The 26,279-nt window shown below is 48.6% G+C and overlaps 2 protein-coding genes across 15 annotated transcripts in view; both read right to left on the reverse strand.

The window, feature by feature from the left end:
• The window catches only part of USP49 (ubiquitin specific peptidase 49), a 33,755-nt gene extending 16,150 nt beyond the window's left edge, over positions 1-17,605 (reverse strand). For 2 of the 14 annotated variants that reach the window (XM_084498325.1, XM_084498320.1), the window contains exons 1-4: positions 17,286-17,358; positions 7,856-7,939; positions 1,216-1,261; positions 149-293 (exon numbers count right to left, since the gene is read on the reverse strand). The gene's annotated coding sequence lies outside the window, so the exon portion shown is untranslated. The other 12 variants (XM_084498326.1, XM_084498321.1, XM_084498330.1 and 9 more) reach the window with 12 other exon arrangements.
• Positions 17,606-21,314: 3,709 nt separating this feature from the next.
• On the reverse strand, positions 21,315-26,275 carry MED20 (mediator complex subunit 20). The gene is made up of 4 exons (XM_084498134.1): positions 26,191-26,275; positions 25,602-25,756; positions 23,794-24,047; positions 21,315-22,064 (listed from the first exon to the last, which is right to left on the reverse strand). Exons 1-4 carry the CDS (start codon positions 26,202-26,204, stop codon positions 21,849-21,851), a joined length of 639 nt encoding a protein of 212 aa, XP_084354260.1. The 5' UTR covers positions 26,205-26,275; the 3' UTR covers positions 21,315-21,848.
• Positions 26,276-26,279: the final 4 nt, after the last annotated feature.

Below are 26,279 nucleotides of genomic sequence, written 5' to 3' on the forward strand. Positions count from 1 at the left end.
ATAAAAGATACTCAGTTGTACAAGGAGAACAACTAAAGTGCCACTCCTCGTGGCAGCAGTGGTGTCTTTTGTGCAGTCCTGATACAAGTGAAAGCCATCAGGGCACTGAAACAGCACCCAGGCCCACCCACACGCACGCATTACTCACTGAGTCATGTCTAAACATTCTTTCCTTCACGACACGACGTCCAGAGCCTGGAACATCCTCATTTCATCCAAAGGAGCCTTGGTGGTTCTTTGAGAATTTAATTACTACTTAAGTCTTCATTGTAAGGCAGCGCAGCTTCAAAACCCTAGAGAGAAAATATTCTTGTGATGCACATAAACTAAGAAAGCAAACAAGGTTGCTTTTGAATGCAATTAGTCCCCTCAGTGCAAGAGCTACTGCAGAAAACACATTTATTCTAGGGAACAGAATTACCTCAAAGTCAAAGCACGAATGCACTTAGGAACCCAAATACTTAGACGTTAAAAAAAAAAAAAATCACAGGGAAGATGCACTTGGAATTTCATTTTCCTGCTTTCATTTCTGATAACCTATAAGTCTGCTGATCACACGTAGCCTCTTCATCCTAAGTCTTTTGTAGTGGTTGACCCAACATATGGCAGGAAAAAAAAAAAAAAAAAAAAAAAAAAAGAGTAAAAACGTGCACCTCCTGGGATCACTTCAATTTTGGCTGCTTCGATAACTTGGTGAAAGGGGGGAGGAGATTAAAAAAAAAATCTGTCCTGAATTAAATTTCATTTCTAAATGATTTTTTGCAAACAACGAAAATGAAGAAAAGAATAGTTGTCAAGCGTAAACTGCAACTAAATAGAGGAAAGAAAAAATAGGAAAAACCTGCATTTTGCCAAAGGCAAAAAAGACTAAAAAAAAAAATGTATCTGGTATAACAATCCAAGAAAGAATTAATTTATTTGCTCATATATATCTGGCTACAGTACTTCAACAGAATACAAAGTGATACAGGGGACAGCGATGACATGCACAAAGTGGCTACAGACGTCACAGACAGTGTCAGATCAAGTATTTAAAACAATTAGTTAAAAAATCACTTTACAAGGGACAGAGTTTAGCATAACAAAGGCAATAGCACACCTTCTGAAAGCCTTAGGATAGATATGGAACAACTGCCTCTGAATGGTATACAGAAAACCTTTCTGACCAGGCTAAGAAAACTTATTTTTAATGGTCCTAAAATGATGCAAATTTACCTCAATTGCTAACTCTTTCCACTGATATCGCTGCTAAAGATGAAATCTGTTAAAGAAAAAAAATAAATACATATATATTTAAAATAATATATATAAAATCAAAGCTTTTCTGTTCTTTAACTCTCCTCGTCTTCAGATTGAAGCTCAAGTGGCCACTTCAGAATTCATCTCAACACGGTGATTTTTTTTTTCAGTGCCTAAATAGCCCTTTCAGTTATTCGCAATAGTTAAAATCGCTACACCTCGCACTTGGACGGTGTTCATTCACTCAGAAATCCCAGGACCTGGAGAGACTTTTGGAAATGCGACAGTAAACAAAGGACGGGTCCGGTCTCCTCCTTCCAAGTTGGAAGCGTTCCTGCTCACCTTTCTCTCGCCTTCCTCCCAGACCTCTTTTCCCCCTTCTTCTTCATTTTCCTGCTCAAGCCTTGCTAGAAATCCGTGGAATAATCCTGTCTAGCCTTGGTGAGACCAAGTGGCAGAGATTCCAGCTTGAAAGAGTATAGACACTATGGTAACATTGACAGCCTTCATTTACATAAAAGAATACTAATTATGTTGTATCATCAACATCTGTGATTCTGCTCACTGCCATATGCGACAGTGTTGGGAATTTAACCCTTGAGTCTCGCAGGCATATCCGATATTTGTTCCATCAAACAAAAAATGGGCCTTCTGAACGTTATTTCCTAGAGATGGATGAAGCAGCTGCCCAGCGCAGTCACTCACCAGCTCTGCAAGGTCTCGGGACACAATATTTCCCAAAGAGCGCTGGATTTATCCTCAATTTCCAAGAAAAAAAAAAAAAAAAGAAAGAAAGAAGAAATAAGGCTGATATGTTGCTAGTTTCAGCTGGGTAACAGGCTACAAGGAAATCAATCACACACCAGATACAGCGCATTAAAGAATCATGTTTAACAATGAACTGGGCTGTCAGTATATAAATTACAAGCCTTTTGTCAACTGCTTTTGCTTTTCCTGTGTGGGCCAGCAAGATTTCCTGTTTGAAAAGAGGACAGATATTTTACCAACTTTGGTCGGTTAACAAGGCAGCTTTGTTACACCTTCGCTCAGTTATTCTCAGGACAAAAGCATCTTTGATGCTGCCTGTGATGTTCCCCACCTGTTTCTCTTTAGGTATCTACAAACACTTCCCTCGCAAATCTAAACCCTGTTAAAAAAATCCCACATACGCTGGGCTGCTCTGTGAGTTAGACATAAACGGTGCTCGTTTAACCCAAACGACTCAAATTATGCATCTTTCCCACTTCCCCTCCCAAGGCTGTTGTCAGATAAGATCCCCTGCTTCTCCTCGCTGTGGTTTTAATGCCTGAGCTGTGCAGGGAGAGCCCGAGCACCGCGCTGCTCGCTGAGCCTCTGCCATGCTCCACATTTCAGATTTTCTCCTTCACGTTACGGATGCACATTAGACTCACGTTTTTTTTGACTCCTTCCATGAAAAAAATAATGAAAAGAGGCTCTCCGGCATTGTGCAACACGTACTGATGGCAGCTGGAGCGTCTGCAGGTTCAGCCTTGCCACCCCACACGCTAACTGATTACTAAATAAGTCAGGGGAAGACACATGCACACAATTAAGACCAAAATTTGTTCCTCTGTTTTATGTAGGTAAACAAACAGCTTGCCACAACCTCCTAGAAAGGATAAAAAACATCGCGCTAGCAGGAGAAATTAAAAAGCCCTGATTAAAGGGAAACACAAAGATGAGTCAGAACCTGCACACAGTCGCACAAGGCAGGGAGGGGGGAACCCTGCCAAGATTACAGAGTTGGAGCCATTTAAGATAAAGCAACAACCGAACCCAAGTTTCTGTGGTTGATGTGACAGTCTAGGATAAGCCATGAGCAGGCAGCCAGTGTAATAATGACGAATTAACATCTTGCATTTTAAGGTCTTGGAAAGAAACTACGAGAACTCCTCTCTTGGCAATCACAACATAACATCATAGTAATAAAATAGATTTTTTTTTCTTGGTTTTATGATTTCTTCCATCAAGGTGGATCTCGTTTGAAGAGATAGCTATATGGCTAGAGCCGTCCCTTCCTGCCTGCCTGGACCTTTTCCAGGTAAGGGGTGGGGGCAGGAGGAACAATTTCATTGATTTCCACGGAGCAGTGGTACCCGAAGAGCGTGGAGCTGCATTACAACCAGCCAGCTCTTCTTGGACTACCAGGAACGTTCCAGAGACAATCTGAAAAATTCTCACCTTGCAAATAACTTAAACACATTTAAACACAAGGTCAGACCCTGCTTTCTTTACCTGTATGGCTCGTAAGCCTGGAAAAGCTTATTGCAAGATCCTGCAACAACTTCAAGAACCAAACGCAGCAGAAAATCTTAACACTAAGAGAGTGTTAAAAGAAAACACATGACTTTGTTATACTCCTTTGTACCATTGTTACACGTTTGGAAACTGATTAAAGACATCTGCCCAGATCTGTTGACATTTGCTGCTTTCTTTTTCGAAATAAATGTCTGTGAAGTTACAGAAAAAAGTTTATGGATCAGGAAAGGCGCTGGATGCTTAGCCTTGGAAACTCGGTGCGCTTCCCATTTGTTCAAGGGTTGGCTCCAGAACAAATAAGAGCCCCGAATACCGGCACAAAAATCCTTCAGCTGCAATCTGGAAGTCATCTCTAAAAGACAGGTGGGAAGCTCAGACTGAATGATTCTTTCATTCATTTATCCCTCTCCCGGGAGTGGCAAGAGTGAAACACAGCAGCATTTCAGCAGTCCGCGGGGAATTGCTATCGCATTAAATAAAACACGCCTGCCTTTCTTGCGATTTTGTTTAAAAACACCGCAGGAAAAACATCCTGAGATATTCTGGGGTTCCATCAGAACTAGGTATCCTACACAAATACACGGCATTTCACCCCTGAAGTTTAAAAATCTTCGATTAAAAAAATCAAGAACCTTTCAGGCCCCCTGCCCCCAAACAATTTTCTCCAAACAACTTCAGGGTGGAACTTCTAGCCTGCTGCAAATACTCGAAAATGCAAATTAAGGAGTTATCAGAGAGAATATACAGCTAAAAATTGCATACAATTACTCAAAAACTTTATTCCTCTGATTATTTTAACCTACCCATTTGTGAGGAACCAATTATTCAACCAGATGTCTAATGAAAACATGTAATCTGAGCTGCTCGGGAGATGGGGAAAAAAAAACTCCCTGCTGAAGACAGCCACGTTCCTCCACCAGCAAAAGCCCTCCACGTGCTCACAGCAAAACTCCTACCCCATGCTCGGTTCCCAAAGCCTGTGGGATCCAAGAAATGGCACCTTGCACACCGAAACATCGTGCAATTGGTATTTCTTTAGAGAAAAGGAAGAGCTTCATGGCCCCATCACCTGGGCAGGTCTTGTCTGTCCTTCTGAAGTTGGGCACGGTCCACAGCTACTAGCTCAGGCAGCACAGCAGAAAACACTCCACAAGCTCTCCCTCCACTTCTTCTCCCAAGAGCCATCCACTTGGCAGAGCGAGAATGGGTTTGGGTTTCTCCCTTTACTCCTCCAGTCCAAGCCCTGCTGGTTTCAGGCTTTCAGATTGCGCCTCCGAAGATTAACAGCAGCCCTAGAGATATTTTTTTTTCAATTATACTGAAAGCATGTTTTATTAAAAATTGTCAGCTTTATATCCTACAGTGGCTGGCTTCTCTCTATCCAAGATGACACACTATCGAGTTAGTTACAGGCAAATTAACCCAACTGACAAAAAAAAAAAAAAAAAAAGAAGTAACGCTCGGAAAATTTACAGATGATTAGGTGTACGGGGTTTCTTTGAAAAGGCAAGCAAAGCAGTGAATTAAATAGCTACTGTGAATACATGAATAAACCACAACTTAAGAGACACGCAGACAAATAAGGGCTCTGACTAGCTGTGACAGGAGCCTTCAGCTGTGACAGCAAAAGCAGTCACTGCTCTCACCTCCCTCCTGTCCTGGCTGCGATCACCACGAGCAGGATGGGCGCTCACCCCAAGCTGCAAACCCCACGGATTTTATTTCTCTGAGCATCAGCTGCAAGGGCAGCAGCTCAGCATCCTCCCAGAGCCCTGAAAGAAAACTCCTCCGTCCAAATCCCAAGTTTATGGAGTTCTGGAAGCTCTCACATCCCCGTCTGGGAGGTGGCCAGCGTCCCACACGTGCTGCCACGAGCCTGGAGGATTTCGTGCAAAAGACACCGCGTGCCCAGCACACGGCACCATGCATGCAGCCCTGCTCCAGTTCGAAGCTGCAACCACAAGGGAGCTCGACTAAAACAGGACTTCACTGCCAAATTCCATGGAAAGTTCTGCTTACTCCTTTAAGTTAATTATAACTATGTCAATGCTGCGAGTTCACGCTTTGCTGCGGGCTCAAATCCAGAATCTGGGGAATTGGTTTTCAAAGAAATCTTCAAATCATTACAAAAAGAAGAAGAAAACACACTCAAAAGTGTGAGAATCAAGGAAATCTATGATATCCTATTTCCTGCACTGGTATTCTTGGTGGGAGCAAATGTGATTTCTGCAGGACTCAGCCCTCTGAAGCGCCTTGGGGAAGCTCAGCCATCCTCCCTAGGAAGTTCCTGTAGTTTTAGGGGGATACCTGACCAGGATGACACCACATGGCTCGCATTTCCATCAGCTGGTGGATGTGAGCGTCCCAAAGCTTCCAAACCAGAGGCATTAAGGTCCCAGTCCCACAGCACACTGGATATTAAACCCATCCCACACCAGGCAGCAGCACAACCCACCCATTCTGGACACATTTACCCCAAATTCAGCTCCCCAGCAGACCACACCTGCAGAAAACGTAACATTCACAGGTACTATCTAACCACCAAGCATCACAGAAATTGTTAAAGCTGTGTTCAATCCGGTGCTCAGAGCTTCCCTGGGAAAGGAGCAGCGATGGGAAAACATTCCCTTTTTCCCCTAAAACGCTAGAATTTTGAGTACTCCAGGAAAAGGTTTAATGTCCCACAGGCTGTTTTAAACATGACTGCCATTCTAAAATCTACCTCATATAAGCTGAAATTTTCTGTGAACATGCTGATCAAGCCTGAACAGAAAGTACAAAGCCCCCCAGCCCCTGCTCCTAAAGCAAGGCAATGCCTGGAGTCTTCAGGAACCTCACCCTGCCTTTTTTGCTTACTGTGCTTGCTGAGCTGCTTTGGACATCCTAGCCCAACCACCGTTTCTGCAGATAGAAACTTCCTTTACCAGAAAGGCTCGAACCAGAAAGTTAGAAAAACACCAAATTGCTTTTCTGGGGCTAGAAGCAATTTACAGCTAAACCAGAAGGACGCACGCTGCCTGTGTCCTCGAAGAGCAATCGCTCCCATTTTACACAGGCCAACAAATAGTTTCAAATGTGCATGTGTCTTCTATCTACATTCCTTCCTGATGAAGATTCTCTTAAACTGGAGACAGCTCAGCATCCACCAGGGATATATCTGGCAGTTTATGGTTTGAAAATTATCACAAGAGGGCTAAGGCAAGGCGAGTTTCTTCAGCTCGCAAAGCGTTTTAATACCTCCTTAGAAACTCGCCAATTTGCACAGCTATTCAAATTCCCCAGCCGTACAAGTTGAAGCTTGGAAGTTTTTAAAAATTAAAATATTTTAAGGATGAATATTTAAGTGGAAATATTAAAAAAATGAAAAATGAATATTCTTATTAAGCCAAACCTACGCCGTTTCTTGTCCAAGTCCAAGAGATGAATAAAAAGAATGGTAAGATCACCTTTTGAACCTAGATTTAAGATAGTAATTTATTCTTTGGGGTCACCTTAAAATGAACAGGAAAAAAGGATCCAGGTCCTACAGCTCTCTGAAACTATGGGAACTTGCTACAGAATGGCTGCGGATGTTAAAAAGCATTATTAAAATGCTGTATACTTCTTAGTTCATGGTGTTCTGGAAGTTAATGTTTCTTCATTTATTGCAACACATTAAACCCCCCCCTCCCTTTTCTTTCCATAGGCTCCTGAGGTTTTATTTTTGGTTTGGCTTTTTGAAGTGTTAATAAGCTGGGAAACACGATACAGATACACTGTATAAAAGAGGCACTCTGCATTAAAACAATTCACGATGTTTCCTTTAGTCCTAGTGAAACAGTCAAAAAGGGAAAGAGTCAGCGCAGCCCTTCCACTGGTAGTTACATCTGTATAAGCCTGAAGCAATTACAGCAAATACATACAACTTGAATTATCAGAATAAAACATGAAAAAAATGTTTTGCATTAGAACAGTCTGCAAGGAGATGCTAACTGCCCAATATAAAATAATAATTTCACTTTATGAGTCAAGCAAGCAGCTTTATAGAATCCATGAATTCACAGTGAATTCTATTTCCATAATTGTGACAACATCAGAGTGGCATGCCACGGGGTTTTAAAGTTTGGTACATGTTTGCCCCTGAACATCACTCATGAAAAAAGCCCTCTCTCTCTGCCAAAGCAGACAATACCAGAGCTGTAATGGACATAAAGTCAGCGGTGCTGAAGCCAAATGAACAGAGCTACAGCCATTTTCACTATTTGGAAATCCAGGCGACAGTTTGTACTCCCCACCGGCCCCAAAGCGTCAGGATTCGTACCCAAAGCGATGCCTTTTTGTTTCCTTTCTCACTTACCACTGACCAATTCGGCAAGTATTCAAGTTTAGCGAGGCGGCTGGGATGGATGGAGTACGTGCTGACGTATTCCCGGGTCAGGACCTGTGCACAAGTGAACAAGGCAGATTAAGAATAATTAACAAGGCACAAGTTAAACAAAATGAGCCATGTTAGATTTCAGCGTGGCCTAACAAAGCAGGAAGAGAGGAGATAAAGAGCCATTCTCTCGCGTCCCCACTTACCCTACCTTATCATTCCTTCTAATCACGGCCTGCTGAGATGCAGCCAAAAAGCTGATTTTTCATCAGAATGCAGAAAGCATTACTTCTTTTGACCATAATCTTTAAACACTGTTTTTCATATTCAGTATACACCGCATTTATCACCAATTCCCACATAAACAAAGCATTCAGAGTTGAGGCTGACAGCAATAGTTCAGGCATCAGATATTAAAAACACTTCACAACCACCCTCGACCTTTTCGAGCGAGAATTCCACCCAATTCCCAGCCACCTTCACAACACCACCACCAAAATTAAACGCAATTCCCCACCGCCTGCAAAGAGCTCCTTTAGCAAGGTCAGAGCTTACGTTTTGACCTGGAGCGCCTTGCTCCGTCCCCCCCCCGATCTTTTGCAAAAACTGCTAATTGCTTCCTGCCATTGCAGCAAAACGCACGCGATTTTAACAACCCAAACCCAACCCAAGCCCTTCCATCTCACAGGTACGAGGCGAAGTTTTATAGCTCCAGCACGTCAAGAGAATTCTCCTGGCACCGCTCGCACACAAAACCGATGGCTGCAGCAGAGATCAATTTAACAGCCCTCGTATTCAGGAGCAGGCTAACAGTCTCTTCGAGAATCTCTTTGTGATAGACACAAAGACGGATTATAGCAGGGAGTGAATACTTGGTAAGTTATGGGTAGTCCTCCGCTGCTCTTCCTCCCCCATTTCAATTCATATTCATCTTGGCAAAATCTTCGGCAGACTATTAACTAATCTAAAACAACATCGCAGCTGATACAACACATAAAGCAATCAGTCAAACGAACATGTCAGTGCCATCTACTGAAGCAATAAAGCACAAGACAACCCCAGCAGGCTGGGGCTTATTATCTCCCCAGCCATAATGAATAGGCAAATAGTATTAAATATCAGTACTGCAGCCCACGGTCGCGTTTCGCTGTGTTTTAAGCCCAAAAGGTGTCCTCGATGCGTCTGAAGAGCTGAGGTTAAAACAAGACAAAAATAACGAAGGGTTCTGACACCTCTCTCCATCATTCCCTCTGCCTCCACTCGCCAATCAACTACTATTAAGTCTTGGAAAACCCAGCGAGTGAAAGGGAACAGCAGCTCGAAAATTGGCTATGGATTTTAAGGAATGCTGTTCACTGGGAAGCGGAGTAAATCTTAGCGACCGATTGATCCAAAGGCAACGACTCGAGCTCGTTTTTCATTTGCCTAAGCAACAAATTAGGGCCGGGATGCTCACTAAGCACCAGCACCCACGTGCAGGGTGCAGGGCAGGGGAGGTGCTGCTGCCCCTCGCCTCCAAAAGCTGCCGACCTGACCCGGCCTCGCTGACTGCCGGGCTCGACCCAAGGTCTCCTCCGTTTTCGTGTCAACAAAGAATCGGGGAGATTTGCACGGCCTCAGCCGACGAGCCTGGAAAAATCTACCCAGGCAGCGTGCCCCTTCCTAGGTGTGCAAAAGGAGAGGGAGAGGAACCAACAAAATGAAGAAATAAATGGTTTTTCTCTCATTTTTCCGCACATCCAGCCCGCCAGCAAGCACGCAAGTTCTGAGCCTCTCTTTCCTGGTAGATACGGAAACGTTTCACTTTTTCCCCCCCTCCTCAAGGAATTATTCCTGATTTGCCAGGTTATGAAGCTTGTTCTGGCTGAAATCCTCTCCTGGAAGTTGCAGGCAGCGTGTGAGGGGTGATGCCATTGTCCTCCCCACAGCACGCTGAGCAAGCAGAACAAGGTAGGAAGCAGGAACCTGCTTTGGGAAATATCAGATTATTAATCTTCTCTAAGAATTGAAGATCCGCCAAGGCCCAATTCGACAGCATCTGTTATTTTAATAAATTATCGTACTGAAAGGTCAGGGTTCGTCACATCAATTTGTCTTGAGATGAAACAACAAAAGGACAAGAGGAAAAGGAAAGCAGGAGAGGTGAGCTAGGTTCTGATGTCACAGTCCTACGTCCCAAAAAGCTGTTCCTAAAACCTTCCCGTTTTATAACAAGCAGGAAATGATTTTTCTTATTCAAGGATTCATTCATTTCTAGCATCCAAATGACAGGTCTGGGAGCCACGCTACCAAACCCCCCCGAAAAGTTGAGAGAAAGCACGGCGCAAGATTCAAGCAGAATTTTTCAGCCCATCTTCGCAAACCACTAGTTCATGTCACCTCTGTCACGACTATTCCTTTCTCCCAAAACAAAGTCACGATTGTGCGAAGGATCCTCATCGCCGCTCCCATTCAGGTGAATTAACTATTCTTAGTTAAATAGATTTGCTTCCAGTCTTAGTCTGATGACAGATTAACTCGTGGCTGGTAGGATTACGGACTTACCTCTGGAACTAAATCACTTTTGGATCTGAGTTATAGCTATTAGTTCTTTAAAGCTTAGCTGAACAGCTTTTAGTACCTCCTTTGTATTTTTGAAAGAATGATTAAACATCATTAAACCCGAGCTAAGGGCTCTTTCTCACAACTCCAGCGAATAAACAGTTAGCTGATTCGACTATTTCTTTTGTACTTTTTCTTTTAAAAGAGCAGCAGAGCTCTACATGTTTTTTTGTTGGTTTGTTTTGTTTTTTTTTTCCCCCAGAATAATTAATACTATTGTAAGTCTAGAATACTTGTCCTGAAAATTAAAACAGATTTTCCCTGTTCGTGTGTTTTTTGAGCTCAGAAAAAAAAAACAAAAAACACAACTTTGTTCTCCTCAGGGAAAGAGCTATCCAGACCAACCTGCTCCTTTGTACTCAGCACGATGCTTTTGTTCCCTCCACGTTTACTCCTCTAGCTGCAGGAGACACGGCCAATTCTACAGAGACCAGGAGCGAGGCACTCGCATACAGCAACAAGCTAATGACTCCTCTCTACCAAAGGAATCAGGCACGTATTGAAGCAGGGCTTATTTTCACCTGAAATACTCCAAATGCGACAGCTCGGATTTCCATGCCACCAGCAAACGGTTTCACTACACACCAACAACACAGGGCAGAAGGAAGGACTGAGCCGGCATCTAAACAGGGTCTTGCTTTCAGCTTCCTCGTCCTCCTGACGTTCCCTCCAGCAACATCTGTAAGGAAGGCGAGGAGCAGCCTCCCCGTACTTTTGTTTCCTGGCAGAGGATGGAGATATTTAGCCCTTCATATCAGTCCCTTCATTTAATTAGAACAGGAGCCAGCTTGGTTCAACGAGCTGCCTGAACTCATCGCTTTTGCCTTCTATGTGCTTCCAGGACAAGAGATTTGGATGGGATAGGGAGGAGAGAAAAAGTTTCCCCGAAGAACCGAGAAGAAATCAACCCTGTGGCTACTACAGAAGGTCACTGGGTGAAAAAGCTGGAGGCATCGCTCCTCCAGGAGCGTGATGCCATAATTATATGGTCTCGTTGCACCCCGACGAGCTACAGACACCAGATCACCTTGGGCTCCCTGCCCCAACAGCCAAGCGCTGATCTACAACCCGACAGATGATGGGGTTTTCTTTTTGTCGAACCGAAACTTGGCTCGTCTGTTGGTTAATTCATCATCAAGCACCCGTCTGGCTCACGCTAAAGCAGCCACGATCTCGGAGTTAGAACGTCTCATTTGTCACTGTTCATTACTGAGTAGAGCAAAAAAAAAAAACACACCACAAAACAACCCAAAAACACAACCCTAAGCACCCAAAGGCAGAGAGTGCCACCCTGCTCTAGCAGCATATCTACAGACACAAAAACACAGCCCTGCAGTCTGCTTCAAACAATTCTTAGCCCTCTCCCTCCACCCACCAACTATTGCCAACTATAAAAAAACACAGCGAAGAGAAACGCAAATCCTAATTAGTCAAAAAAGCCATTAGCTCCTCATTTGACTGAGTTATACGGATCTGCACGCAGAGGGGAAAAAGGCGTTCATGACAAATTGCTTTTGCTGAAGTGCAATGTATGAAAAAATTATCTGTTCTGATAGACTACAGTTCAATATTTATGCAGATAATGCTCGAGCTAGAAGTCAGCCACAAATCTGTGTAATTTTCTTAATACACGAGGCACTCGTTATTCAGCTGGAACACATTTAACATACGACGTAATGTGAAATTCTAAACTACCTAAAACGAGTTGGTGAAGTTAGATTCAGCACCAGGCAGGAGACGAGCCTGGTCCCATCACACCAAAAGAATGGAAGGGTTTAATCTAAAATACGGTTTTGCTATTTGAATAAGAGGAAAGCACATTTGTCATCAACTTATTGGAACGGAATCAAGCTTAGAGCCACTGATCCCTTCCAGGAAACTGGGGAACAAAGCAGGAGCAGCACAGAAACAGAAGCCAGCACCGACTGCCCTCCTTAAGATACTCTTTTAGTATTTCTAGCTAAAAGCTACTTATCGCTTCATCTGCATATCCACCTAGACAGGCTGCAAAGATCCCTCTTCCGTACCATTTTTATTTAAAGTTCAAAACCTTGAATTGTCTTCAGAGGCTTTTCATAGCATGAGAGAGAGACCGAATGTAATTATAGGACAGTATTTCTTAATCAAATCTAAGCCGCCCACTGAAAGCGAATGGGAAAATATGGTTGCAAGGCAATGCTTCTCAATCAAGTGGACGGATTTGCCTTTCAAAGCGAATAAGGGAATGTAGCTGTGGTCACCATTTCTTAATCAGCTCAGCTGATGTCCTATAGAAGGTCTCAATGGAGGAACACAGCTGTGGCCCATAACTCTTGACTTGATCTTCCATGGTTTGACTGAAAGGGCTGAAAAGGACATAAATGCACTAAAGCTTTTCTCCATTAAATTGGGTCTTTCAAAACCGCCGCTGGGTTCACCCGGAGGGAAAAAAGACAAAGTTTATTTTTCAGTACGCTTGGTGAGGGGTTGAGCGTAAAAGTTTTTGTGATATATATACCCTGCACACTGAGGTGTACCCTAATAGATCAAACTTGCTTTTAAAGGCCGAGATGGAGCATGGTATTTAGTAACTCCAGTCTTCTGCAGGGATTCCTGTGTCTGAAGATGTTTTTTTTTTTTTCTTTGGCTAAAGCACCCTTCTGCATTCCAGTTAGGAAAGGTACAAAACAGGAGAAAAAAAAAAAATCTCTTTAGTCAGATTTTTTTTTTAAGAGTACATTTCTCATGAATGACACGTTACAAAAGATACATTTCAAATGCACTCCCAGTACCTTTGGGCTGTCAGATCCACATATTTCAATTTTCTTCCTCATTTGAAAAGGCGGCTGAATTACCCAGCCAAACGTTCGTATGCAGCGGGGGGAGGAAAGAGCTGCTGTCTTTCGAATCCCTGCCTACGTTTTCTTCTGCTTTCTCAGTAAAGTTCTTAAAAGACAGAATTCTCAGTGAATTACACGATAACTACCCAATTAGGGGAAGCTAGCTAGCGAGCCTCCTTTAAAATCTCTTTTACACTCCAGCTGTGCCCCAACGAGTTTGCCATTTTCTCGGAGATTTCATCCCGATCTTTGTACCGTGTTGGAGGCGCAATAGTTAACATAAGCTCATTACCATCATGCAACAGAAAGCTAATTAACACTTAGCACAAAGCAGCCAAGTTTACTTTGTTTCTACCTATCTGAAGGCTGCTCAAAGTAATAAATCACTTCTCAACACTGGAGCAAGAAGTCGGGGGGATATCCTGCAAAAACAGCCCGAAGTAGGGTAACAGAGAGCATTCAGATTTGCATTTTCTGTGATATTCTGCAATATAAATTATTGCACATATCCTGACTAGCTCTAGACCATCTAGGAATTACCTCCCTATGATGCTGGCAAAGGACGGTGTCACCACACCTGTTTTTATGTGCTCTCTCTCCCCTCACTCCCTCGTCAAGGTGTTTTGTTCCAGCGCCGTGCTAGAGCTGCCCTGGAGATCTGAAGCCCACCGCAGGACGAAGCCTGCGTGCTGGGGCTGTAATTCCACGGCTTGCAAGCTACGTACAACTCAACGGCCTCGCCCGAGCCCCCTTTGATCTCAACTCTAATAAAAATAAAAGTGAAGAGCATTAGCCTTGGCACACTTAAAAATATGAGCAAGCAACCAAGACGTTCTCATCTAGAAATTAGATTTTACAAATCTATTGGCTTCTGGTAAAGAAATCTGTTGGATTTGCTTATTGCAGCTCACGCTGTCCCGAGCAGTAATTCATTCAGGGTTTCACACCAGTGAAGATTTCTATCCAGCCCCTGACACTGGTGAGAGCAGTGGGGGCTTCTTTCTGTCCAGCATGCCAAAAGCAAGCAGCCTGTTCACTGCAGTTAAGGGTTTGGGGAAGGTGAAGTGTTTCTCCACAGAGCAATTAACACCAGGCTGCTGAGACGAGAACGTCTCTGAAGGTTTCATTCCCCACAGGGGAAAAAAAAAAATAAATTAAAACAACAACCAAAAGCCTTGATGAAATATTCAAGACGAAAACCACAAAGGTTGTTGCAGTAAAAGTTTTGCACTTTGTGTCTCAACCACTAGAGAGGATTCTTGCACCGAATTTGCTCTCGGCATTGAAGCATCAGGTGGACAGTCTTTCCCAGCACGTCAGAGAACACAGCTCAAAGCGAGCCGTTGCTGCAGAGCTAATAAATCTCCCTTTTCTCCCACTTGATCTGAATTACTGTATAAAATTACAGGCAAAGTTTTCAAGCAACCGAGCTTCGTACCTCTCTGTTCGTTTCTAACAACTTTAGGACAAAAACCTCAGTTTTGCTTTGACTCAGAGCTGAGGTCAGCTTCAGAAACCTTTTTACACTTCTGCAAATCAAAACCAGGTGTGAAAGAATTCACACGTACCTTGTAACAGAGCAGCTGGATTTGGAAGCATTTCCATTTCCTAGTATAAATCTAGCAGCTAACATCTTCTACTGGCCGAGGACTGAGCTAAGTTTCGCTTTGTGAGTCCTAGCACAAGTCCTAAGAAATTTCAGGAGAGCGATAGCTAACAAGAGGGAGAAAAAAAGTTAAAATAAGGTCTTAAAAATTTGTAGTCCTTAATGTACGCTACTTTCAGCACTGGGCAAAGTACTTCTTGTGGCTCACTCTTAGGTGCTGAGAATCAAACAATGATTTGAAGGAAACTAGGAACCAGCAAGCGCAGTCAGCACTGAGGAAAACAAACTGGAAGGTCTGAGGTGGAGCAGAGGAGACACAAACAAGCAAACGAAAGCTCTGAGGAGCCTCAAGGAACCTCCTGGCTGCTCCTCGGAGCTCACCGGGCCACACAGCCAGCAGCCCAGGCGGTGTTTGGCTTTGCAAGCCACAGCACACGAGGCTCATTCACCGCTCCTCCATCCTCAGAGGCCTCCAGCACCTCTCGTGAGCTGCAAAACCCAAACCTCCTCAGCAGCTGCGGCCACAGGTTCTTCAGCAGCAGCCTCCGGACACACGGCAGCTAAAATCAAGCCTCGATTTTAACTCGCTGGTGGTTAAATCCTCCCTGCAAACCGTCGCGTGTGTGCCTATTGCTAAGCATTGTTCCTGAAGAAAACACAAAACAAAATTCTTCGTGACAAATCCGACTTGCGCAAGGCCGAGGACTGTTCCAGAGCTGAGAAGCTGCCAATTTCCAACCACCCTGCTCACTTCGAACTCGCTCCTATTAATCGGGAAAGCGACGAGGGGCAGAACAAACCCGCGTTTGCAGCTCGCGGCGTGGTGTCTGAAAGCGTGCCGGGCTCGGGAATATCAAACCCCGCTCACAACTCCCAAATATTTGCACCTCTCCTGTTCTCAGAGCAATTAAAACCACCACCAAATGCTTTTGTTTCCCCCAGCCATCCCCAACCCGTGCTCATCCCCCTCCAGCCGCCCCTGTGGCCGCTTTGCCTCCGTTCCTCCAGGAGCCCCTCGGGGCTCGCAGCCGCCACCAGCCCCCTTTCCCCCTCCACACACCCCCCTTTTAGGGCCCAGCCTCACCCCTTTTAATCCCATCACCCCTTTTTTTTAATCCCATCACCCCTTTTTTTAATCCCGTCACCCCTTTTTTTAATCCCATCCCTATTTTTTCGGCTCGGCCCGAGAGCGGCTGCCACTACCTGGGGTGCAGTCAGGGCTCCACGACCGTCTCCTCCGTAAAAAAGAAGCAAATCCCGCAAGATTTGACACCAAAAAAGAGCCCGCAGGAGCGCTCGTTGCAAATCCAAGCCCTGAAGGAATTTTTCGGCTCGTCCCAAAATAATGGGGCGCCCTCCTGGGGTCTCTCCCCCCACCCGAGGTGCAGCCGGGGATGTTCACCCTCGGGTGGGCTCGTCCCGGGCACCCCACAGCTCCTCTACTTAAGGGGGGGCGTCTGCGGCTGCCCCCCGGCCCCAAATCGCATGAAATGGCCCCAAATTGCGTGAAATAGCCCCAAACCGTGATAAAATGGGGCTTTGGGAGCTGTGGGGTCACAGCGGGGGGGTCGCTCTTATCTCTGCTCTTTCTCCCTGTGGGGGGGCACGAGCAGGGTCTGATTGTGGGGGGGGGGTGCACAGAAAATCGCAGTTTTTCAGCCAAACACCCATTCTTGCCCATTTTCCCTATTCCCCCCCGACTCCTGGCTTCCCAAGGGACTCTTCAAGCCCCCCCCAGCCCCTTTTTTCTCCTCCCTGTCCCCAAACTTCTCTCAACCCGCAGACAAAGACGGCGGCGCTGCCCCCCCCAGAAGGATGGGGGACCCCCCCCCCAAAATATTCGGGTGTCCCCATGCGGGGGGGGGGCACAGGCACCCCCTCACCCCCTTCTCCACACATTTCCCCCCCCCAGCTCCCCCCACAACACCCCCAGGACCCCCCCCACGTTGCCCCCTCCATTTCAAGACCCCCCCCACTGAAAGAGGGGGGGACCAGGAGCCCCTCACAGCTGCCCCCCCTAAAAAAGACCCTCCCCAAAAAGCCCCCCCAACCAAAAAAAGCCCCCCCCATATGCCCCCTCCCCTCCAACACCCCCCCCATCAGCGGGGGGGGGGGCCATGAGCCCCCCTCACCTCCCTCACCCCCTTCCCCTCACAGCTCCCCCCTCACCCCAAAATCTCCCCCAAAACCCCCCTAAAATGCCCCCAAACCCCCCCAAAATCCCCCCACCCCCCTTTCAAGACCCCCCCATTACAAAGGGGGGGCTCAGGACCCCCTCTACTCCCCCCCCTACCCCTCCCCGGACCCGGCCCAAGCCCCCCAGGGGGGGACCTTTCCCCCTCCCCCCCCCAAAAAGGGGGGGTCTCGCCCCCCCCCCTTTATTTACCGCCATCATCAGCACGCGCGAGCTGTCACCCAGCGCGAGACACCCCGACCGCCGCCGGCCACGCCCCCTCCCCGCCCATTGGCCGCCCGCCCCGCCCGCCCCGCCCCGCCCCGCGCCGCCATTGGTCGGCGGGCACGCCACACACCGCGCTCTGCCTCTCTCTCCCCCTCCCTCCTTCCCTTCCCTATTCACCACCGCCGCGTACGCCGCTTCCGTAAGAGCCTTAGCGCCGTGGGGAGGGCTAACGGCGCGGCCGGACGCTGTTTGCGTAGCCCGCGCGGGGTGTTGTGGCGGAGCTTACGCGGTTTGCGTAGCCGCTAGGGAGAGCCCTTCAATGGCTTACGGCGGCGTAGCGGGAGGGCAGCGCTAGGGGGCGGGGAGCGCCTAGGCCCGGCCCCGGGCGGTGACGTAGCGGGCTTTGTGAATCGCGGGCTGCAGTTTGGTTGAGGCGCGCGAGGGTAAATAAGGATGTGCCGCAGACAAAGGGGCTCTTAAAGGGGCAGCGCGGTGTGTGTGTGTGGGGGGGTGCTTGGGGTAATAACCCTGAGGTGATTTGGGGGGGGACAAGGGGGTGTCCCCTGACGAGCTCCAGGGGTTGCCATGGCTCCTGAGGTGATGGGGGGGCACAAGGTGGTACCCCCCAATGGGGTGCAGGGGCTGACAGAGCCCTGAGGTGATGGGGGGGGCTCTGGGGGGTCTTCCCCCTCAGGGCCAGGGGGTGAGGCAGCACAGAAGGACCCCAGAAAGCACTGTTGTCACCCAGAAAGCACTGTTGTCACACTAAAGCACTGTTGTCACACACACTTGTCCCACAGACCCCCTTGTCCCACATGTTGTCCCAACAAGCCACGCTGGCCCTACCCTGAGGTCACCCAGAGGCCCCAAAAACGCACACTCTGTCCCCAAAGGAACGGTGACCTGGTTTATCAGGGCCACCAGCACTGAAGCCAGGAGCACAAACTGTCCCCAGCAGGAGACGGCCACACTTTGGTGTCACCCACGGGCACAACTCACTTTTTTTTGCAGCCTGCAGGAGGTCACCCCAAGGGTCTGAGGGCAGCAGGGAGCTGGGGCAAGGCTGCAGGCGAGGGGTCGTGGAGGTGGCCCTGAGGGTAGGAACCCGCAGGTCAGTGGTGTCACAGTGCCCACCATTGTCCCAGGGAACGCCTGAGGCACGTCACAAGAAATGCGTGCAGCAGCTGCTGCAACAGGCTTTTGGCTGCAGGAACACCTAACCCCTGCCAAGGCATGGCAACAGGAGGACGCTGCTTCTTCTTGTGTGCTAAGATCAGGATGACAGTCCAGAAAAAATGAAACGCAATTAATTCCTTTGCACGGAGACAAAGCGTTCTCCCCAAACCCAGTCCAATCCCAGTTGGTGTTGAGGCAAAGCACTGCAATTTATGGCGACAGGTGGGAGCCTGCTGGCTTCTGCCGTGGCACAAGGACACTTCACAGCCTCCTCGTGAGCTCCTTCACCAGGCAGCCTTCCCACAAGATCCACTTCCTCAGAGCTTTGTCATCCTTCCTCAACACCTTCCCTTTCTGAGCAGTGCCTGCTCTGCTTTGAGCCGTACCTGCGAAGAAATCCACAGTCACGCACTTCTGAGCAACGGCTCTCCGCTGGAACGAGCCCTTATTCTGCAATGCCTGCTAAGAATTAAAACTGAAGATTAATGAGGCCTTTATGTCCTCGCTCCCTTTGTAAAGCCTAGCAGGGTGCAGCTGCTATGGAAGTACTTCCTCGTAAAAAATGCCACAGCATGAAACAAAGCAAAACCCTACATACCCCCAGTGCAGCACTGCGGCTTGGGCTCTGCCTCTACCACTGGAGCGTCAGTGACCCCAGGAACATCACTGAGCTCACTGAGCTTTCCCCCTCCTGGCAAAGCAGAGGCTGTGTGGACGCAAGGGTGAGACCCACATCCCCAGGATCCCTGATCCCCTCCAGGTCAGGCTTCAATTGACTAAAAGCAACAGCACTGGCCGTGATTTCGAGAGGTGCAGAAGCAGAAAAAAAAAAAAAAAAGGATCCACGAGGCTACGGGAATAGAGCTTGGCAGCCTCTCCCTCCAGATTTTACATTCACTGAGAAAACACTGGGGAGCAGCAGGAAAACAACCTTCCAGACCATGCCTTGACAGGCAAAATTAGGGTGGTTTTCAATTACACTGGCTCAATCCATTAATGTAACACAATTGAAAGCCCCCTGAAGACTTGTTAAGATGCAGACTAGCGTGTTCGAAGCCACGTTAACCTGCCATATTGATGCAGGGGGGGCAGAACGAGGAGGATTACTGCAGCTAATAAGATTGGGGGGGGAGAAAAAACACAGTTATTTTGTCCGTCGAGAAAGTAAAAAGCCCCAGAGTAAAGGCAGCCCCTCGTGTGGGGCAGCTGATCCCCTTGTTTAGAGAATGCAGCTCCAGCAACGGGCGTTTTTGCTAAGCCATAACGGGCTAAATCCTCGCCGTCCTCACACGCGTGGAAACCTGCTGACGTCAATGGCTGTAATGGTGTAATTGAAGGCAGAATGTAGCTCAAGGGGTCCGGTTTTATTACCCTAGGAACAGTACAATGTATTAATAAGAGCAGAAGTCCCCAGAGATTCCAGCACACGTTTTATATTTTTAAGACCATCTTTTGGGAATTAGGAAAGCATTAGCAATGTTCAGCGTGACTAATCCGGTCATTAAAAGGAATTTTTTTTTTAACCTTAAGATTTAAAAAGGGACAGAGGACTGAAATAACTATCTGTAAAAAAAAAAAATACCATTTTGTTTTCCCAGGCACACTTAGCTAACATGGAACGACAGCAGGGCAGGCTCTGTAACCATCCCTTGAAAATTAATAAATTAACAGTCCCGCTGAAGTCAGCGCACAGGTCAGGAACCTGAGCAAACACTCAGAACATTCAGCACCTTGGAATTTCTCGGGTGCTGATGGTGCTTTGTGCCATTTATTCCGGCTTATCAGCCAGATCTTTCTGAACCCAGGGCTGATTAAATTTATTAAACGCCTACAGCACTCTAAGAGTTAATTAGATTTACAGGTATAAGCGATAATCAAAAAGAAGCCATTTCTAAATAATTAGTTCTCCACCAGCCAGCAAATCAAGTAACAAAACAGCTTCTTTATTGCCTACTGCTTCAGAAGGGAAAAATCTATTTAGGACAAATCTGTTTCCGTTTTACTTGCTCTTCAGGCCCACGTATTGGCAAGAAACCAACAAATATTTTTTTGAGCGAAAGATGCCCGCTGCTTCTTCACCAGGAACCTCCTGTCCCCCTTCTAACACAATCCTTGTACCTTCCCTACACCTTCTCTTCCTACCCAGGACGTGGGCTGCAGAGCTGGAACCCCGCTAAGCACAGCCTTACCCAGGAACCACGAAGGAAGTTCAGCACAAAGGTTGGTTGCTGAATGAGGGTGTTTCTGCTGATTCTGGGACCGAGCAGGGGGGAGAGAGGGAAAAATTACCACTACAAGCCAGACAGATGCTGAATATGTAAAACCAGGGGGACAGATAGCTCAAAAGGGATCTAATTTCTCTGGTTTTCCTGCTGTAAAAATAAATCACCACTGAAAAATATTCAAGTGATATCGTGTAGTTAAGCCTCACAATAAATTTTTGGCTCTTATTCCCCAAATCCTTCCTTACTCCAGTAAATCTGCTGAAGTCACCAGGATTTCTCAAGTGAGAAATGGTGTGCAGGGACGGGACATTCATTACAGAGCTTTCAAACAATGAGATAAAGCAGTTGGTATTCTTCTTCAGTGCGTGAGAGGGTTCCTGCCAGACTTATTTATTTATTTAGCACCGGGCTTCATTGGTAGCATCGGAGAGGTGGAAGATTTTAATACTCCCATCAGATATAAAAGATGAAGGCGAGCTAAGAACATACCCGTAACAGGAAGGCAAGAATTCCTGTAGATTTTGCCACAGGGAAATTAGTTTGCTTCAGGGGTATAAAGCTCTCGAACCAAATCAAAGATAAAACTCTGCTAAAGAATAGTCTCCACGCAACGGAAAATTTCAAAAGCTGTAAATAAGCAATACAAAGCAGCACAGCGCTTGCTGGGCAGACAGACTCCATCTCCTCACAAAAATACAGCTTTTTATTTTGAGGAAAAAAAGATGACACTTTCATGTGGATATCTTAAGAAAATAGTAATAAAGAAAACATCCTCTCTCTCATGTAGCCGCTTGCATTCAAGGAAATTCTGCCCTTGCATGCATTTGGCTGGAATTTCTCCTTTCCCTCCCTCTGCGGACAATCTGTAATCCCCTGCATGAAACACGGTGCTGAGAACCATCGCAGCCATAGGCCTGAGCACACACACTCCCCCCAAAAATACAAAGGCCAACAAGAAATACGCACAGCATTCAAAACCTTTGCCATGAAACGGGGCAAAGAGATTTAGAAGGAAAAAAAAAAAAAAAAAAAAAACCTTGGGTTGGCTCCAGTGCCGCTTTTTGGAGGGCCTCCTGATCCACATGGCAGGCAGGAAAGAGGATGCGGTCGCTCTGCACAGAGCCCCAGGGAGTCCTTTCATGTCCTTTCATCTGATTCCTGCTACAGGCACCTGCTGCTGCTTGCGGATCTTGTTGAACAGCTCCATGTACTGCACCACGGTGTCCGCCGGGCTGTAGATGCTGTCGTGCTTGGTGCCAAAGACGGACGGGACGCCAGGAGTGTGGTTCCCCATGAAGCTCTGCATGAACTCCATCAGCAGGTTCCAGCAGTCGTTGGCTATCACGCAGGGGCAGTACTCCACCTGCCAACACAAACCGCAGCCCTGAAGCGCACAGCAGGGGCAAAAACCACGCAGGAGACAGCACAAATTCCTCTCTGCCTCCCTGTAGTGAGTTTTGAGACATATTTAGTCAAGGGTTTGAAGTCAGAGACCAGCTTCTCAGTGCTGTGGCTGCAGAGGGATACACACAAATTTCTTTTCCTCTAAGAAGAGAACATTTAGCAAATCCAAGCGGGATGGACAAACATAAACGAACAGGATACGCCAGGAACACGCAAACAATCCCTTCAAAAGGGAAGAAAAGGAAAAATACACCCTGCAAGTTCATTGCTCTTACTAAATCCCCAGTGGTGGAAGTCTTGGGACGTTGGTTCACATGATGCATTAACTTCACCCCATCCAAAAGCAAACTTCCTTCCCACGAGCTGCTAAGCCGACAGCTCGTTTGGCTGTGACATCTCTCAGGTGTGCACTGACAAAGCACTGGGATTTAAGGGCTTGCAGTCCCAGATCAGGGGTATGTCCTAACGCAAACCCTGAGAAGAAACTGCTAAACCAAAACAGAAGCAACCAGGCCAGCTGGCAAATCTGGTCCTGAACTCAAGTTTCGGGTAGAACAAGCTTCTGTTTAACCCCAGGTCAACAGCAGTGCTGGTGCCACTGCAACATCTGTGTTTATTCCAGCGGAGAAGAACCGAGCCATTTCTCAATCCCATCCCTGCTGGCTAGGAACACCTGCCTGGGTAGATGCGGTGTGATTATTAATTATATGGCAGATAACAGCACTTGTGTGTTTAGAAAAACAGCAGCTCGGATTCTGAAAGACCTTTAAACATCTCATTCTCAGCCGTTTCAAAGACTGCCAGGCACCAACGTACGCAGATGTCTGGGCTCTGACCTCCTCTGCTTTGCCCTTCCCCTGCCTGAGATGTTTTAAAGCCCAGCTGAGGCTTGTCCACAGCCTGTGAACCTTTGACTCACACCTCCACTCAGCCAAACACCTCCCTGAATGCCTTCTTAGATCCTCCTGCAACCTGCAGCAGCTCCCTTTCGATTTCCAGGCTCGCTGCAGCCCAGCTCCCACCCGCCGGCAGCTGGCACGCTGCTCGGATGCTCTCGAGCCTCATCAGCAGCCCCAGCGCTGCACGGAGGGAGTGGAAGCCGTTTGATGCCAGCCTCTGAGCCCTCGTAGCGCCCTGCGGTGCAGCAATCCAGGTCAGCACCCCACGGGGCAGGACTGTTTCAACGCCGAGCTCGCTGCTGAGGAGGGAGCAGCCTCGCACCGCGGAGCAGAACCGAGAGCCTTGCTTGCCCCCAGGGCTGCTTGGCCCAGCCGCTGTCTGCTTGGGATCGGGAAAGGAAGCCAAACCCAAATCAGCATGAAATGAGCAGCTGAAGAGGCTGCTTCCCCCGCCCCAGTGTGTTTGTCAACCTGAAGTGCTCTGCCCGCGTCAGGTCTTTAAGCAGCGTTTTAGTTTGATGGCATCCCTTCAGGGTTGTGTTTATCGACACTTCAATGACAGGCTTTTCCGTAGGCACAGCTGAGCCCTAAAGTACCTGCCTGAATTAAACCTCGTTGTGAACAGGAGATAAATGCTCTGCCTGCCACACACACGAACGCATCGACTACAAACTAGGAGCACAACTGATGCACACAAGCAACGGGGACTCAGGATTTCTAGCCAAGCCTCCAGCGTGAGATTTCCCTACCGGGAGCTGTATTTTGTACCCTTCAGAGAGGATTTCTTACCTCCACGGATATCCCACGGGCGCTGGGACCCATCGTAACCGTGCCCACCTTCACCAGGAAGTCACAGTACTGGTAGCGGGTGCCCCGGCTCTCTATCTTGTTCGCCTTGGCATTTTGGAAAAAACCTTTCAGCTTCACCATCAGGGTGTCAAAGTAGGTATCCGCGATGAGGCAGGGGCCGTTTTCAAAGAGGGCGAAGCAGCTGAGGGGGTATTCGGAGTTGTGCATCACGTACATCAGCTTGCCTGTCTGCCCTGAAAGAAGAGCGCCGGTGTTTGGGCTGTGAAACCAGCAGCCCCGTGCTTGTATGGGGTTTAAAGCAAGAAACATCTGGTTTCCCTTTGCCCTCCTTGCTGCCTTAATTCCAAATGTGTCTTCACACACACTTCACATCGTCCAGCGGCTCAATGAAAAGATTGTGTTTACTTTTTAAGATTCAAATGGGGAAAAAACAACCTTCTGCAGCCACCCCTTGGCCAAGGGGAGCACAGCACAACTCAAAGACCGGCGGGTGACCTGGATCCCCAGAGGACGGGGGTTCAGCAGAGAGCACCCCCTGATCCCGAGCAGAGGGCTGGGCACCCAGACCTCAGCCCCGCAGTAACCGAGGGCTGGGCCCTGGCTCACTCTGGAATGTGGGGAAAAAAAGGACATGCCCGGCTCGTACTGTGCTGTAAAAGTGGGAGCTGATTCTCGTTTATCTGCCTGGGTTAAAAAAACCTTTCCAGACGTGGCTGTGCAAGCTCTGGCTGCAGGGAAAGCAGCAAGAAGCCGCTCTCGTGGCTGCAAATGGATCTGGGTGCAGGCACGCTGCGAGAGGCTGCCAGGGCTCAGTGCTGACCTCTGCAGCCACAGAGCCACCGGAGAGATGCTCCCGAAGCATTTTTAAAACTCGGGTGAAAACCCAAGTGTGCAGCAGGGACAGAGGGGGCACAACAGTCCTGAGGCAAGCAGGCCAGGCTTTGCTTGGAGCTGCCATTTCAGGGCCTGCCATGTCAAGAGGGAACGGGGGGTCTTCTGAGCACAGCCCTGGACGCAAGCGGGTCACATCATGCCTCCTGTTCCCCTACAGCTGCTCCCCACTGCCCTGGGAGCTCTGCCCCACATCCTGCAGCTTGCAGACCCTCAGAAGAAGGGCACAGCAGCGGGCAGATGCTGCCAGCATCCTCCACAGCACAAAAGGCAGCCAGCAGAACTACGCAGCTGGAAGCAGCACCTTAAAGAGCTTCGGGGAAAAACCACGCTGACAGCAACGAGACCTGGCTGGGGTGCAAACGTTCAAACGGGGAGCCTGAGGACAGGGCTCACCGCTCAGCGCAGCCACCCCTGGGAATGGAGGCAATGTGAAAGGGACAGAGCAGAGGTGAGAGGGCAGAGCAGCACCTTCAAACTGGCACACGGCACCCGCACGACCTGCAGGGATGTCTCAGCTCCCCAGGGAGGCTGCATGCGAGGGCGCACGGAACCGCAGTACGCATTTTCCACGTAGAAAAAATCTCTTTTAGAGAAAATCTCTTGCAGGCAGCGAGCGAGCCAGCTGCTCCTTCCCCACGAGAGCTCAGCGTAACGAGTAAAACAATCGTGGCTGGCAGAAAAAGCTGCCGCTGCGTCCAAAACCTGCAGCAGAGCTCCAGATGCAGCCAGGATTTCAGCAGCACACCCCGTGCGAGCTTCAAGGGAAGACCACGGAGCGCTGCGGGGAGAAGCGAAGCCTCCGGGGTGCCGCTGGATGCCCAAAAAAGCCCCCTGCCCTTTTGGGGTGACCCAGCTGGGGGCTCCCAGCCCCTCCCGGTGCCCCCCCCGTGCACCTTGGTTGCTCATGGTGGAGGCGGCGGTGTGGTAGGTCTCGCAGTCGACGCAGAAGGTGCCCTGCTTCTCGGCCCCCAGCAGCTCCAGCTTCCGCGTCAGCATCTCCACCGTCTGCTGCACGCTCTTGCCCTCGGCCACGGGCACCTGCGTCACGCTGGGTGCGTGGGGGGGGGGGATAAAAACAAGGCTTAGAGACCCTCGCGGAGTCTGGGTGGTGGGGACACGGGTGGGAGCAAAGAAGGGACGCCCGTGGGCTCACGGAGGGGACACGCGTGGGTGCAAGAGGGGACGAGAATGGGGGCGGGGGGGACGCGGGTGGGCTCAAGGGGGTCATGCATGGCCTCAGCAGGGGGACACGGGTGGGTTCAAGGGGGTGACACGCGTGGGCTCCCGGGACACACACACACACGGGGGGGCTCCCCCAGGCTGTGCTGGATGCGCAGCGCACCCCCAGCACCCCCCAGCTCCGGAGCCCCCCCGCACCCCTCTCCACGAACCCCCCCCGACATCTCCCCCGCGTGACGGCCCCACGGGGTCGGGAAGGAGCAGGGGGGAGGCTGGGGACCCCCCAGGACCCCCTCCCCTCACCAGGTGACCCCCATCCCTCCCGGTCCTCCACGGCGCAGGAGGAAGCGGCGGCGGCGGAAGGGGCCGGGCGCGGCGGAAGGGGCCGGGCG

This window comes from Aythya ferina (assembly GCF_964211825.1).
Source record: "Aythya ferina genome assembly, chromosome: 25".
In the NCBI taxonomy this organism is placed as follows: Eukaryota; Metazoa; Chordata; class Aves; order Anseriformes; family Anatidae; genus Aythya; species Aythya ferina.

Excerpts from the sequence above, each read along its gene's own strand:
- MED20 (XM_084498134.1), bottom strand. Across the intron at positions 24,048-25,601 it reads CTCCACCATGAGCAACCAAG|GGCAGACAGGCAAGCTGATG; the intron begins GTGCACGGGGGG and ends CTCTTCTTTCAG. Across the intron at positions 22,065-23,793 it reads CCCGTGGGATATCCGTGGAG|GTGGAGTACTGCCCCTGCGT; the intron begins GTAAGAAATCCT and ends TTGTGTTGGCAG.